The 14,707-nt window shown below is 48.1% G+C and overlaps 1 protein-coding gene across 1 annotated transcript; it reads right to left on the reverse strand.

Moving 5' to 3' along the window:
• Window positions 1–1,368: 1,368 nt before the first annotated feature.
• Window positions 1,369–13,801, reverse strand: LOC140350562 (uncharacterized; the record flags this gene model as incomplete). Its single annotated transcript, XM_072436140.1, has 6 exons — window positions 1,369–1,483; window positions 1,596–1,861; window positions 2,117–2,392; window positions 3,254–3,666; window positions 6,350–6,515; window positions 13,236–13,801. Coding segments are annotated over 6 exons (1,802 nt in total), but the record flags the coding sequence as incomplete, so codon positions are not given.
• Window positions 13,802–14,707: the final 906 nt, after the last annotated feature.

Here is a 14,707-nt window from a genome sequence, read left to right on the forward strand (position 1 = left end):
AGAGTTTAGTCCTGCTTTAGACAGAGTTTAGTCCTGGTTTAGACAGAGTTTAGTCCTGGTTTAGACAGAGTTTAGTCCTGGTTTAGACAGAGTTTAGTCCTGCTTTAGACAAAGTTTAGTCCTGCTTTAGACAGAGTTTAGTCCTGCTTCAGACAGAGTTTAGTCCTGCTTTAGACAAAGTTTAGTCCTGGTTTAGACAGAGTTTAGTCCTGCTTTAGACAAAGTTTAGTCCTGCTTTAGACAGAGTTTAGTCCTGGTTTAGACAGAGTTTAGTCCTGCTTTAGACAGAGTTTAGTCCTGGTTTGGAGAGAGTTTAGTCCTGGTTTAGACAGAGTTTAGTCCTGCTTTAGACAAAGTTTAGTCCTGCTTTAGACAAAGTTTAGTCCTGCTTTAGACAGAGTTTAGTCCTGGTTTAGACAGAGTTTAGTCCTGCTTTAGACAGAGTTTAGTCCTGCTTTAGACAGAGTTTAGTCCTGGTTCAGACCAAGTTTAGTCCTGGTTTAGACAGAGTTTAGTCCTGCTTTAGACAGAGTTTAGTCCTGGTTCAGACCAAGTTTAGTCCTGGTTTAGACAGAGTTTAGTCCTGCTTTAGACAGAGTTTAGTCCTGCTTTAGACAGAGTTTAGTCCTGCTTTAGACAGAGTTTAGTCCTGCTTTAGACAGAGTTTAGTCCTGGTTCAGACCAAGTTTAGTCCTGCTTTAGACAGAGTTTAGTCCTGGTTTAGACAGAGTGTAGTCCTGCTTTAGACAGAGTTTAGTCCTGCTTTAGACAGAGTTTAGTCCTGCTTTAGACAGAGTTTAGTCCTGCTTTAGACAGAGTTTAGTCCTGGTTTAGACAGAGTGTAGTCCTGCTTTAGACAGAGTTTAGTCCTGCTTTAGACAGAGTTTAGTCCTGCTTTAGACAGAGTTTAGTCCTGCTTTAGACAGAGTTTAGTCCTGCTTTAGACAGAGTTTAGTCCTGCTTTAGACAGAGTTTAGTCCTGCTTTAGACAGAGTTTAGTCCTGCTTTATACAGAGTTTAGTCCTGCTTTAGACAGAGTTTAGTCCTGCTTTAGACAGAGTTTAGTCCTGCTTTAGACAGAGTTTAGTCCTGCTTTAGACAAAGTTTAGTCCTGGTTTAGACAGAGTTTAGTCCTGGTTTAGTTGGTAATTATTGCAGATTTGTTTTGCATATTCCCTTTCTTGTTTAGTTCTGGTTTAGCCTCCAAACTAAACGTAGGACCAGGCCGTGCCGTTTAGTCAGAATATAGCCCCGGACTAGACTTAAGAGGGTTTGGTTCCTCTTAAGTCTTAAGTTCCTCTTTTAAACTCTTTATTGAGTAAAAGGTGGAAATCCAAATACTAAAAGAGTTAAAAATAAAGGACTGACCCGAGGCTCCGCCCCCCCGCTGATGATGCTGCTGCTGCTGCTGCTCGGCCGACCTCTGAACTCTGACCCTGGGTCTCGGAAGTAAACCTTCAAACAGCACTGAGCAGAGATGGATCTACAAGAAGATGAAGATGAAGAGGAACGAGTCAGACGAAGATGAAGAAGATGAAGAAGAACGAGTAGAAGATGAAGAAGACGGAGCAAAAGATGAAGAAGACGGGGCAGACGATGAAGAAGATGGGGCAGACGATGAAGAAGACGGGGCAGACGATGAAGAAGACGGGGCAGACGATGAAGAAGACGGGGCAGACGATGAAGAAGACGGGGCAGACGATGAAGAAGACGGGGCAGACGATGAAGAAGACGGGGCAGACGATGAAGAAGACGGGGCAGAAGATGAAGAAGACGGGGCAGACGATGAAGAAGACGGGGCAGAAGATGAAGAAGACGGGGCAGACGATGAAGAAGACGGGGCAGACGATGAAGAAGACGGGGCAGACGATGAAGAAGACGGGGCAGAAGATGAAGAAGACGGGGCAGAAGATGAAGAAGACGGGGCAGAAGATGAAGAAGACGGGGCAGACGATGAAGAAGACGGGGCAGACGATGAAGAAGACGGGGCAGACGATGAAGAAGACGGGGCAGACGATGAAGAAGACGGGGCGGACGATGAAGAAGACGGGGCGGACGATGAAGAAGACGGGGCAGAAGATGAAGAAGACGGGGCAGACGATGAAGAAGACAAAACAGACGATGAAGAAGACGGGGCAGAAGATGAAGAAGACGGGGCAGACGATGAAGAAGACGGGGCAGACGATGAAGAAGACGAAACAGACGATGAAGAAGACGGGGCAGACGATGAAGAAGACGGGGCAGACGATGAAGAAGACGGGGCAGACGATGAAGAAGACGAAACAGACGATGAAGAAGACGGGGCAGAAGATGAAGAAGACGGGGCAGACGATGAAGAAGACGGGGCAGACGATGAAGAAGACGGGGCAGAAGATGAAGAAGACGGGGCAGACGATGAAGAAGACGGGGCAGAAGATGAAGAAGACGGGGCAGACGATGAAGAAGACGGGGCAGAAGATGAAGAAGACGGGGCAGACGATGAAGAAGACGGGGCAGACGATGAAGAAGACGGGGCAGACGATGAAGAAGACGGGGCAGAAGATGAAGAAGACGGGGCAGACGATGAAGAAGACGGGGCGGACGATGAAGAAGACGGGGCAGACGATGAAGAAGACGAAACAGACGATGAAGAAGACGGGGCAGAAGATGAAGAAGACGGGGCAGAAGATGAAGAAGACGGGGCAGACGATGAAGAAGACAAAACAGACGATGAAGAAGACGGGGCAGAAGATGAAGAAGACGGGGCAGACGATGAAGAAGACGGGGCAGACGATGAAGAAGACGGGGCAGACGATGAAGAAGACGGGGCAGACGATGAAGAAGACGGGGCAGACGATGAAGAAGACGAAACAGACGATGAAGAAGACGGGGCAGAAGATGAAGAAGACGGGGCAGACGATGAAGAAGACGGGGCAGACGATGAAGAAGACGGGGCAGAAGATGAAGAAGACGGGGCAGAAGATGAAGAAGACGGGGCAGAAGATGAAGAAGACGGGGCAGAAGATGAAGAAGACGGGGCAGAAGATGAAGAAGACGGGGCAGAAGATGAAGAAGACGGGGCAGAAGATGAAGAAGACGGGGCAGACGATGAAGAAGACGGGGCAGACGATGAAGAAGACGGGGCAGACGATGAAGAAGACGGGGCAGACGATGAAGAAGAAGACGGGGCAGAAGATGAAGAAGACGGGGCAGAAGATGAAGAAGACGGGGCAGAAGATGAAGAAGACGGGGCAGACGATTAAGAAGACGGGGCAGACGATGAAGAAGACGGGGCAGACGATGAAGAAGACGGGGCAGACGATGAAGAAGAAGACGGGGCAGAAGATGAAGAAGACGGGGCAGAAGATGAAGAAGACGGGGCAGAAGATGAAGAAGACGGGGCAGACGATGAAGAAGACGGGGCAGACGATGAAGAAGACGGGGCAGACGATGAAGAAGACGGGGCAGACGTAGGTGCTTCTCCTGACCTGACGTCCTCCAGGGGCCTGTAGCTGCTGTGGCTGCTGTCTCGGATGCAGATGGAGGCGTGAGGAGCCTGGAGGAGCCTCAGACTGAGCTGCTGAGGAAACGCCCGGACGAAGAGAGCGCAGAGGGCGGCCATGTTGGAGAGGGCGGAGCTCACCTGCACCTGCTTGGTCTCCTCCCCCAGCTGCAGGTACACCACGCCTGAGGAGACACGCCGGGCTTTAGAGAACACGGGGAGAACGTGCAGACCGACCCTCAGCCTCCGGACCGAGAGGAGCAGACAGGTGTGGCATTTACCGTATTTTCTGGACTATAAGTCGCACCCGAGTATAAGTCGCACCAGCCAAAAAATACATAATAGAGAAGAAAAAAACATATAAGTTGCAAAAATAAGTGTGAAAATAACAAATAATATCACATATAAGTCGCTCCGAAGTATAAGTACAAGTATAAGTATATAAGTATTAATATAAGTATAAGTCGCACCCCGGCCAAAACGACTTATAGTCTGGAAAATACGGTACATAGTCAATTTTACTCAATTATTTGATCATTATTTGCTGCAAAAATAACATTGTTTTTGTCGTTGTAGACTTCATTTAAGTTGAATTAAGTTTGCAAATACATCACAAAAAAATGGATGACATCAACTGCACCAACAATAAAGGACTGGACCGACATCGTAATGGACATGCGGAAAATGGAAAAAATCACATACGGGAATATTGGACTGAACTTGGAAATGGACAAATTTGACATAAACTGGACTAAATGGGACTCACATTATGGATCAGGTGCTTTAACCTGGTATTTTACTCTCATCTGGATGCATTATTCTAATAATCTCAAACAATGCACACTTTGTGTTTTCTCTGGTACCGCCCACTTTGCACTTTTTTTTTTTTTTCCCCTTCATTTTTTTTTTCTTTTTCTTTTTTCTTTTCTTTTTCTTCTCTTTTTTTTCTTTCTTCTCCTGCCGTTGCTGTTGTTGATGATGTTACTGGACTGTATCTTTATTTACACACAATTTGATTGGTCTGTGTTTTTTCTTTCAATAAAAAAAAAAAAAGAAAAAAAAGTTTGCTAAAAAAGTTTCATAATATTTATTTTGAGTTATAATTAATCAGAATAATCACCAACAAATCAAATCGAAAGAAAATGTTTTCAACTTCATTTATGGCACGTTTATAAACTGCAAAACAGACAGTTCAAACCACATACTTTACTCTATATATATATATATATATATATATATATATATATATATATATATATATATATATATATATATATATATATATATATATATATATATATATATATATATATATATATATGTATATGTGTTGAGAAATAATAAAAATGACAAAAAGTGGTCGGTATAAAAAGCGGTCCATGTTCAGCGCTCGTGCAAAAGTCTGATTGTCACAAAAGAGGACGTGGACCTGGATTTAGAACAAACTGCTGCAGATGGACTGAGAGGCTGAGGAGAGGCTGAAGGCCCCGTTTAATGCCAGAAGAAGACTGTACTCGACAGGACAGTGGGAAAGGGGAATGAGACTGGGACGTGACATGCAGCAAATCATTGAGTGGAGCCAGAGTTGAACCCACGATGCTGCGCGACTCTTTCACTCTAATGATCTCATTCAGGGGTGTATAAAAGATATATATTTTTTCACAAACATTGGTCGAATATTTAACCTATTCATACAGATTGAAAGCGTTAGACGCACTTATTGTATGTCCTATGTTTGTGTGACCAATAAGAACACTGCACTGATTCCCTGAACCCTCAAACCTCTTTTTAGTCTGTGTAGAAGTTATCTTCTCTGGACGTCGGCGCTGTGTTCACTAACACGACCAGAGGAAGGATATTATCGTATGGCGGCTCCGACGGGTTTCAGTTGGTCGGGACTAGATCATACACTCAAAACTAACGGAAGTGACGAATTCTGTTTCGCTGATACGGCTCAGGCAATAGTTTTCTCTCTAAAAAGCTTTTTTCATTGCTTTACAGTCTGTTCCACTTCACACATAGTATCCCCTAACCCCTAACCCTAACCCTAACCCTAACCCTAACCCTAACCCTAACCCTAACCCTAACCCTAACCCTAACCCTACAGTCTGTTCCACTTCACACGTAGTATCCCCTAACCCCTAACCTTAACCCCTAACCCTAACCCTAACCCTAACCCTAACCCCTAACCCTAACCCTAACCCTAACCCTAACCCTAACCCCTAACCCTAACCCTAACCCTAACCCTAACCCTAACCCCTAACCCTAACCCTAACCCTAACCCTAACCCTAACCCCTAACCCTAACCCTAACCCTAACCCTAACCCTAACCCTAACCCCTAACCCTAACCCCTAACCCTAACTCTAACCCTAACCCTAACCCTAACCCTGCTTTACAGTCTGTTCCACTTCACACGTAGTATCCCCTAACCCCTAACCCTAACCCTAACCCTAACCCTAACCCTAACCCCTAATCCTAACCCCTAACCCTAACCCTAACCCTAACCCTAACCCTAACCCTAACCCTAACCCTAACCCTAACCCTAACCCTAACCCTAACCCTAACCCTAACCAAACCCTAACCCTAACCTTAACCTTAACCTAAACCTTAACAAATTAGACTGCGCAATCTATAAGGTAAAAAATGTAAACACGAAAAAAATTGAAGGTCGGAGCTGGAGTCGAACCCAAAATCTCCAGCATGGCACGCCGAGGTTGTAACCGCTGGGCCAGAAAATACACCTCACATGTGATCTGGGCCGCCACGAGCGCCGCCATGTTGGATTCTGTCACTTCTAAATTCGGACTTCCGAGTGTATGATCTAGTGCTGACCGTTGTCTGACCAGATCCATGCAAAGGACACTCACCCAGCGCCCTCTCTCTGATGGGAGTGGAGTGGCCGAGGGGCAGACTGGAGCGCCCCCTGCTGTCTCGGGTGAAGCCCACGTTAAACCTCTCGTCTTCGATCATGTTCTCGGACGAGTCGGCCGTCGTCTGAAATCCACAAGGGGGCGGTCTGGAGGCTCGCTTCACCTGCAGGAACAAAGACAGTGCTAAAGAACTCAAAAAAAGATGCATGGAACATCTACTGAAGGAAGAGAAGAACAACGTGACACTCATGAATACAGATACATTAAAGGCACTGCATTTTAAATGTCTAAAAACATACACAGGGCTAAACCAGAGCTAAACAAGAAAAGGGCTATAACAAATCAAATCTGTAATTAATTATTGGCTAGACAGGACAAAACTTGGTCCAAACCAGGACAAAACTTTGTCTAAACTTTGACTAAACTTGGTCTAAACCAGGACTAAACTTGGTCTAAACCAGGACTAACCTTGGTCTAAACCAGGACTAATCTTGGTCTAAACCAGGACTAAACTTGGTCTAAACCAGGACTAACCTTGGTCTAAACCAGGACTAAACTTTGTCTAAACTTTGACTAAACTTGGTCTAAACCAGGAGAGAACTTGGTCCAAACCAGGACTAAACTTGGTCTAAACCAGGACTAAATTTGGTCTAAACCAGGACTAAACCAGGTCCAAACCAGGACTAAATCAGATCCAAACCAGGACTAAAGCAGGTCTAAACCAGGACTAAACCAGGTCTAAATTTGGTCTAAACCAGGACTAATCTTGGTCTAAACCAGGACTAAACTTGGTCTAAACCAGGACTAACCTTGGTCTAAACCAGGACTAAACTTTGTCTAAACTTTGACTAAACTTGGTCTAAACCAGGACTAAACTTGGTCTAAACCAGGACTAACCTTGGTCTAAACCAGGAGAGAACTTGGTCCAAACCAGGACTAAACTTGGTCTAAACCAGGACTATATTTGGTCTAAACCAGGACTAAACTTGGTCTAAACCAGGACTAAACTTGGTCTAAACCAGGAGAGAACTTGGTCTAAACCAGGACTAAACTTGGTCTAAACCAGGACTATATTTGGTCTAAACCAGGACTAAACTTGGTCTAAACCAGGACTAACCTTGGTCTAAACCAGGATTAAACTTGGTCTAAACCAGGACTAAACTTGGTCTAAACCAGGACTAAACTTGGTCCAAACCAGGACAGAACTTGGTCTAAACATTAAAGCTGTATTTTGATTTTAAATGTCTTAAAACCATAAACATTTGACATATAGTTCATTTTAAGAGTTTGCAACAGTCTAGAGTATCATTCATTTACTTTTCACATCCCTAATTACTCAGAACTATGAGGTTATAAATGCTTTCCACCATCTGCAGCAGACTTTTGCCTTCACAGTAATGCTAACAACAACTAGCATGCTAACAGTGCACTTCCTGGTTCATGGGAGATAAAACGCTCTGTTGGTTTTTGCCAGACACGTGACCTGCCGCCATATTGGCTCTAGTAGTTATGTCAACAAATATAACATAATATTGGACGACAGAGTCAATATTACAGCCACGAGTCACATTTTCACATGTAATAAAGCTCAAAATAATAATCTCAAAATAACTGATAATAGTTCTGGTCGATTTAAATGTGTTGCAATTATTCAAATAAAGAACTAAAGCTAAAAATGACCCTCATGCGTACGTCCTCTCCATAGATCTGACCTGTAACTTGACCGGTCTTTGCAGCAATAGATACTGTATGTTTAATGCTATACTGTGGAATATTCCAGGCAAAGCAGAACCATCTCCATGGAGACCAGCAGGCGCAGGCACAATCAATTGACCCCTTTTCACACATAACACATCTTTCATTTAAGGTGAAATATATTGTATAAAGGGCACAATATAATGTACAAATATATTTGAAATAGATCATCTTGTTTTGGATAAGCATAAAACAATATTATGGAAAAAGGTTCCATTCTACTTTATTTAAGGGGTTAGAAGTGGAGAAATATTAACAAAAGTATGATCTGGCAAATGTTGTTTTGTAAATCTGTAAAATGTGAATATTGAGTTTATTGTCTGTAAGAAAAACGACTTAAATTTAGTTCAAAAAGAGCCATAAATCTCCAAACAAGAGTGTAAAGTGTTATTTCTGCACGTTTATGGTGCATTTTATGGACACATTTCAACACATTCATGAAGCTTTGTGAAATCAGAAAACATCTATTGAGATTATGCAAAATAAAACACATCATTCTGATAAATTTGAAAAATAATCTTATATTTTTCAGCCACTCAAGTAATAAATGTTATAACTGTGTAAACTTATTCCATTAATGTCCACTGCAAATGCTTGTCCTGTGTAGTTAGTGTGTGTCTTGATCTAAAAGCCACGTTACACAATCGATTTTAAAGTCCCTAAGTTACTGTCCCACGTTTGGCGTCCTACCGTGTCTCGGGGCGTCCGGAGCAGACGTGTCGCGTGTCAGATTTCCATAAAGTCAAATGTTTTACAAATGTAAAGTCTGAGCCGAGAGACAAACTCCACTCCCTGAATCCTCCTCCGGGTCTGAGCCACGGAGCAGGTCCGACTGGTCCGACCCGAAGAGCAGAAGAGCAGCCAGCCAGGCTCAGGCAGGACCCGGGACAGGGGCAGGACCCGGGACAGGGGCAGGACCAGGGGCAGGACCCGGGACAGGGGCAGGACCCAGGACAGGGGCAGGACCAGGGGCAGGACCCGGGACAGGGGCAGGACCAGGGGCAGGGGCAGGACCAGGGGCAGGACCCGGGACAGGGGCAGGACCAGGGGCAGGACCCGGGACAGGGGCAGGACCCGGGACAGGGGCAGGACCAGGGGCAGGACCCGGGACAGGGGCAGGACCCGGGACCGGGGCAGGACCCAGGACAGGGGCAGGACCAAGGGCAGGGGCAGGGGCAGGACCCGGGACAGGGGCAGGACCCGGGACAGGGGCAGGACCAGGGGCAGGACCCGGGACAGGGGCAGGACCAGGGGCAGGACCCGGGACAGGGGCAGGACCCAGGACAGGGGCAGGACCAGGGGCAGGACCCGGGACAGGGGCAGGACCAGGGGCAGGGGCAGGACCAGGGGCAGGACCCGGGACAGGGGCAGGACCAGGGGCAGGACCCGGGACAGGGGCAGGACCCGGGACAGGGGCAGGACCAGGGGCAGGACCCGGGACAGGGGCAGGACCCGGGACCGGGGCAGGACCCAGGACAGGGGCAGGACCAAGGGCAGGGGCAGGGGCAGGACCCGGGACAGGGGCAGGACCCGGGACAGGGGCAGGACCAGGGGCAGGACCCGGGACAGGGGCAGGACCAGGGGCAGGACCCGGGACAGGGGCAGGACCCAGGACAGGGGCAGGACCAGGGGCAGGACCCGGGACAGGGGCAGGACCAGGGGCAGGGGCAGGACCAGGGGCAGGACCCGGGACAGGGGCAGGACCAGGGGCAGGACCCGGGACAGGGGCAGGACCCGGGACAGGGGCAGGACCAGGGGCAGGACCCGGGACAGGGGCAGGACCCGGGACCGGGGCAGGACCCAGGACAGGGGCAGGACCAAGGGCAGGGGCAGGGGCAGGACCCGGGACAGGGGCAGGACCCGGGACAGGGGCAGGACCAGGGGCAGGACCCGGGACAGGGGCAGGACCAGGGGCAGGACCCGGGACAGGGGCAGGACCAGGGGCAGGACCCGGGACAGGGGCAGGACCAGGGACAGGACCCGGGACAGGGGCAGGACCAGGACTGAACCAGGGCTAAACTAGGTCTAAACCAGGACTAAACCAGGGCTAAACCAGGACTAAACCAGGACTAAACCAGGACTAAACCAGGGCTAAACCAGGTCTAAACCAGGACTAAACCCGGACTAAACCAGGGCTAAACCAGGACTAAACCAGGACTAAACCAGGACTAAACCAGGGCTAAACCAGGGCTAAACCAGGACTAAACCCGGACTAAACCAGGACTAAACCCGGACTAAACCAGGACTAAACTAGGGCCAAACCAGGGCTAAACCAGGACTAAACCAGGACTAAACCAGGGCTAAAACTGGACAAAACCAGGGCTAAACCAGGACTAAACCAGGGCTAAACCAAGGCTAAACCAGGGCTAAACCTGGAGAAAACCAGGGCTAAACCAGGACTAAACAAGGGCTAAACCAAGACTAAACCAGGGCTAAACCTGGAGAAAACCAGGGCTAAACCAAGACTAAACCAGGGCTAAACCAGGACTAAACCCGGACTAAACCAGGACTAAACCAGGGCCAAACCAGGGCTAAACCAGGACTAAATCAGGGCTAAACCAGGACTAAACCAGGACTAAACCAGGGCTAAAACTGGACAAAACCAGGGCTAAACCAGGACTAAACCAGGGCTAAACCAAGGCTAAACCAGGGCTAAACCTGGAGAAAACCAGGGCTAAACCAGGACTAAACAAGGGCTAAACCAAGACTAAACCAGGGCTAAACCTGGGCTAAACCATGGTTAAACCTGGCATAAACCAGGGCCAAACCTGGACTAAACCTGTGCTAAATCTGGGCTAAACCACGGTTAAACCAGGGCTAAACAAGGGCTAAACCAAGGCTAAACCAGGCCTAATCCAGGGCTAAACAAGGGCTAGACCAGGACAAAACCAGGAATAAACCAGGGCTAAACCAGGACTAAACCAACGCTAAACCAGGCCTAAACCAGGGCTAAACAAGTGCTAGACCAGTACAAAACCAGGAATAAACCAGGGCTAAATCAAGGCTAAACCAGGACTGAACCTGGACTAAACTAGGGCTAAACCAGGACTAAACCAGAGCTAAACCAGGGCTAAACCAGGACTAAACCCGGACTAAACCAGGGCTAAACCAAGGCTAAACCAGGGCTAAACCTGGACAAAACCAGGGCTAAACCAGGACTAAACAAGGGCTAAACCAAGACTAAACCAGGGCTATATCTGGGCTAAACCAGGATTAAACTAAGGCTAAACCATGGTTAAACCTGGCCTAAACCAGGGCCAAACCTGGACTAAACCTGTGCTAAATCTGGGCTAAACCACGGTTAAACCAGGGCTAAACAAGGGCTAAACCAGGCCTAAACCAGGACTAAACCAAGGCTAAACCAGGCCTAAACAAAGGCTAGACCAGTACAAAACCAGGAATAAACCTGGGCTAAACCAAGACGAAACAAGGACTAAACCTGGGCTAAATCAAGGCTAAACCAGGACTAAACCAGGTCTAAACCAGAGCTGCACCATAGGTCTAGAACGGCAACCTAACCAGATCTGAACAAGGGGTAAATTAGGACTAAACAGGATTAAACAGGACTCAAAAAGAGTTAAAGACCAGGACAGGTCTAAAATGACATAAAATGACATTATGCCAGGACTAGATCTGTATTAAACCAACAAAACTAAACTAAAGCCTGGGTTAAACTTTCGGTTGAAGCAGTTTCCGCATAGTGAGAGAGATAATGGGCGTCTTATCTTCTCTTTTCTTATTTGAACCTCATCTTGTCTGGAGATTAGGTGAATGGCGGACATAAACAAAGCCAGTAAATAGTCAGTGCAGTTCCTGTTGGTTTTGAGCCAAACAGCTGACGACAGGTTCTTCTCCTGAGGCAGAGACGCCGGAGCCCAAAGAAACACCTCCTGTCGACTTGAACAGTTTAATCATCTTAATAATGTGGGCTTCAGGGAGAAACCAGCTCTGGATTTACCTTCAACCTGTGACGGTTTAAAGATGCTTAAAGCAAATCTTTATCTGGCTGTTTACACTTCACATTGTTTTGGTTAATTTGTATCTTTATGAATGTTTCGCACACTTTTCACAAACATGACATTTTAGTCTTTTTTGACATTCAATTCTGTGCTAAATAGTTACTGCAGCTGTAATAACTAAATTAATAAATACATTGATTTGTAGAGATGAAGACGGTCAACTATTTCTTGGAAGGTCGTGGCTGCAGAGCCGCGCCGCGGTCAAATGGCCGAGCAGTTTCAGGAACCGCGGCACTGCCATATAGCCTCATGGCTAACCCTAACCCTAACCCTAACCCTGACCCTAACCCTAACCCTAACCCTAACCCTAACCCTAACCCTGACCCTGACCCTAACCTTAACCCTAACCCTGACCCTGACCCTGACCCTAACCCTAACCCTAACCCTAACCCTAACCCTAACCCTAACCCAACTATTTCTTGGAAGGTCGTGGCTGCAGAGCCGCGCCGCGGTCAAATGGCCGAGCAGTTTCAGGAACCGCGGCACTGCCATATAGCCTCATGGCTAACCCTAACCCTAACCCTAACACTGACCCTAACCCTAACCCTAACCCTAACCCTAACACTGACCCTAACCCTAACCCTAACCCTAACCCTAACCCTGACCCTAACCCTAACCTTAACCTTAACCCTAACCCTGACCCTAACCCTAACCCTAACCCTGACCCTAACCTTAACCCTAACCCTAACCCTAACCCTAACCCTAACCCTAACCTTGACCCTGACCCTGACCCTGACCCTGACCCTAACCTTAACCTTAACCTTAACCTTAACCTTAACCCTGACCCTGACCCTAACCTTTAACCCGGCGGGGTCAAATAGCGCAGCAGTTTCAGGAGCCGCGGCACAAAATAACATGGCAGTTTTGGCTCTGTGGACATTTCCTTCTTGGAAACAATCACTTTTCTACAAACATCAAAATTCATGCTTTCATTTGCTGCCTCATTAAAATGAAAGAAAAATAACATTTATACCAGGCTGTGTGCAACTGTTCTAGCAACTGTACGTTGCGTAAGCGTTTATACACCCCCTGCTGGTGACAGTAGGAAGTGAAGCATTTTGAAAGGACACACTGCTGTGTGTAGCATCATAAGTCGAGATGTTTCTCACCTCCCTGAGCTCGTCCAGGGCGCTGCGCTGGGGCGAGTTCACCTGCCTCAGTCTGTCCAGGAACATGTCACTGCTGCGCTCCTCTGCGTCTCTCTGCTGCCCCCTGGAGGTGCATCTGTCCTCTGCGTCCCTCTGCTGCCCCCTGGAGGTGCATCTGTCCTCTGCGTCTCTCTGCTGCCCCCTGGAGGTGCATCTGTCCTCTGCGTCTCTCTGCTGCCCCCTGGAGGTGCATCTGTCCTCTGCGTCCCTCTGCTGCCCCCTGGAGGTGCATCTGTCCTCTGCGTCTCTCTGCTGCCCCCTGGAGGTGCATCTGTCCTCTGCGTCTCTCTGCTGCCCCCTGGAGGTGCATCTGTCCTCTGCGTCTCTCTGCTGCCCCCTGGAGGTGCATCTGTCCTCTGCGTCTCTCTGCTGCCCCCTGGAGGTGGCCTGGTGGCGGGGCAGGGTGCTGGGGGAGTTGGGTGCTGACCTGAAGGCGGTCACCTGTCTGGACGAGGAGGAGGAGGAGGAGGAGGAGTACTTCCTCTGCAGCAGGAGCTCGGGGTTTGCGTACAGATCGGCCAACGACACTGTGGACACAAGAGACATCAGGTGATTATTATTTTAACGTGCACAACAATAGGCAAATATTTTAGTCCAGACATCGCAGTATTATCTCGAGAGCGTGACAAAGCCTGGGCAGAATCACCAAATCAGCCGCAGATTGGCAGCAGTTTTGTTCAATCTGAATTATGTTCTCTCAACCAAGGATTCCTCAAGGGTCCGTCCTTGGACCACTCCTATTTACAGTTTATCTAGACTAAAACCAAAAGTCATCTCGTCTCCACTACTGACAGTCAAAAGTTCCCCCTCTCCATCTCTTCTCTCACTGTTCCTTCTCTCTGCCCCCCTCTCTCTCTCTCTTCCCCCTCTCTCTCTTCCCCTCTCTTTTCTCACACTCTTTCTCTCGCTCTCTGTTGCCTCTGTTTCCTCTCTCAGTTTCTTCTACCTCTCTTCACCCCTCTTCTCTTTCCCTCTCTATTTTCTCTTCCGTCTTTCTCTCTTCTCTCACTCTTCTCTATTTTTCTCTCTCTTCCCCCTCTCTCTCTTCCCCCCCTCTCTCTCTCTTCCCCTCTCTCTCCCCCCTCTCTCTCTCTCTTCCCCCTCTCTCTCTTCCACCTCTCTCTCTCTCTTCCACCTCTCTCTCTCTCTTCCCCCCTCTCTCTCTTCCACTCTCTCTCTCTTCCCTCTCTCTCGCTCTTCCCTCTCTCTCTCTCTTCCCCCCTCTCTCTCTTCCCCCTCTCTCTCACTTCCCCCTCTCTCTCTTCCCCCTCTCTCTCTTCCCCCCCCTCTCACTCTCTTCCCCCTCTCTCTCTTCCTCTCTCTCTCTCTCTTCCCCCTCTCTCTCTCTTTTCCCTCTCTCTCTCTCTCTTCCCCTCTCTCTCTCTTCCCCTCTCTCTCTTCCCTCTCTCTCTCTTCCCCCTCTCTATCTTCCC

The sequence above is a fragment of the Eucyclogobius newberryi genome, unplaced genomic scaffold (genome assembly GCF_026437365.1).
Source record: "Eucyclogobius newberryi isolate DKJ021-1_F unplaced genomic scaffold, fEucNew1.0.hap1 SCAF_723, whole genome shotgun sequence".
Lineage (NCBI taxonomy): Eukaryota > Metazoa > Chordata > Actinopteri > Gobiiformes > Gobiidae > Eucyclogobius > Eucyclogobius newberryi.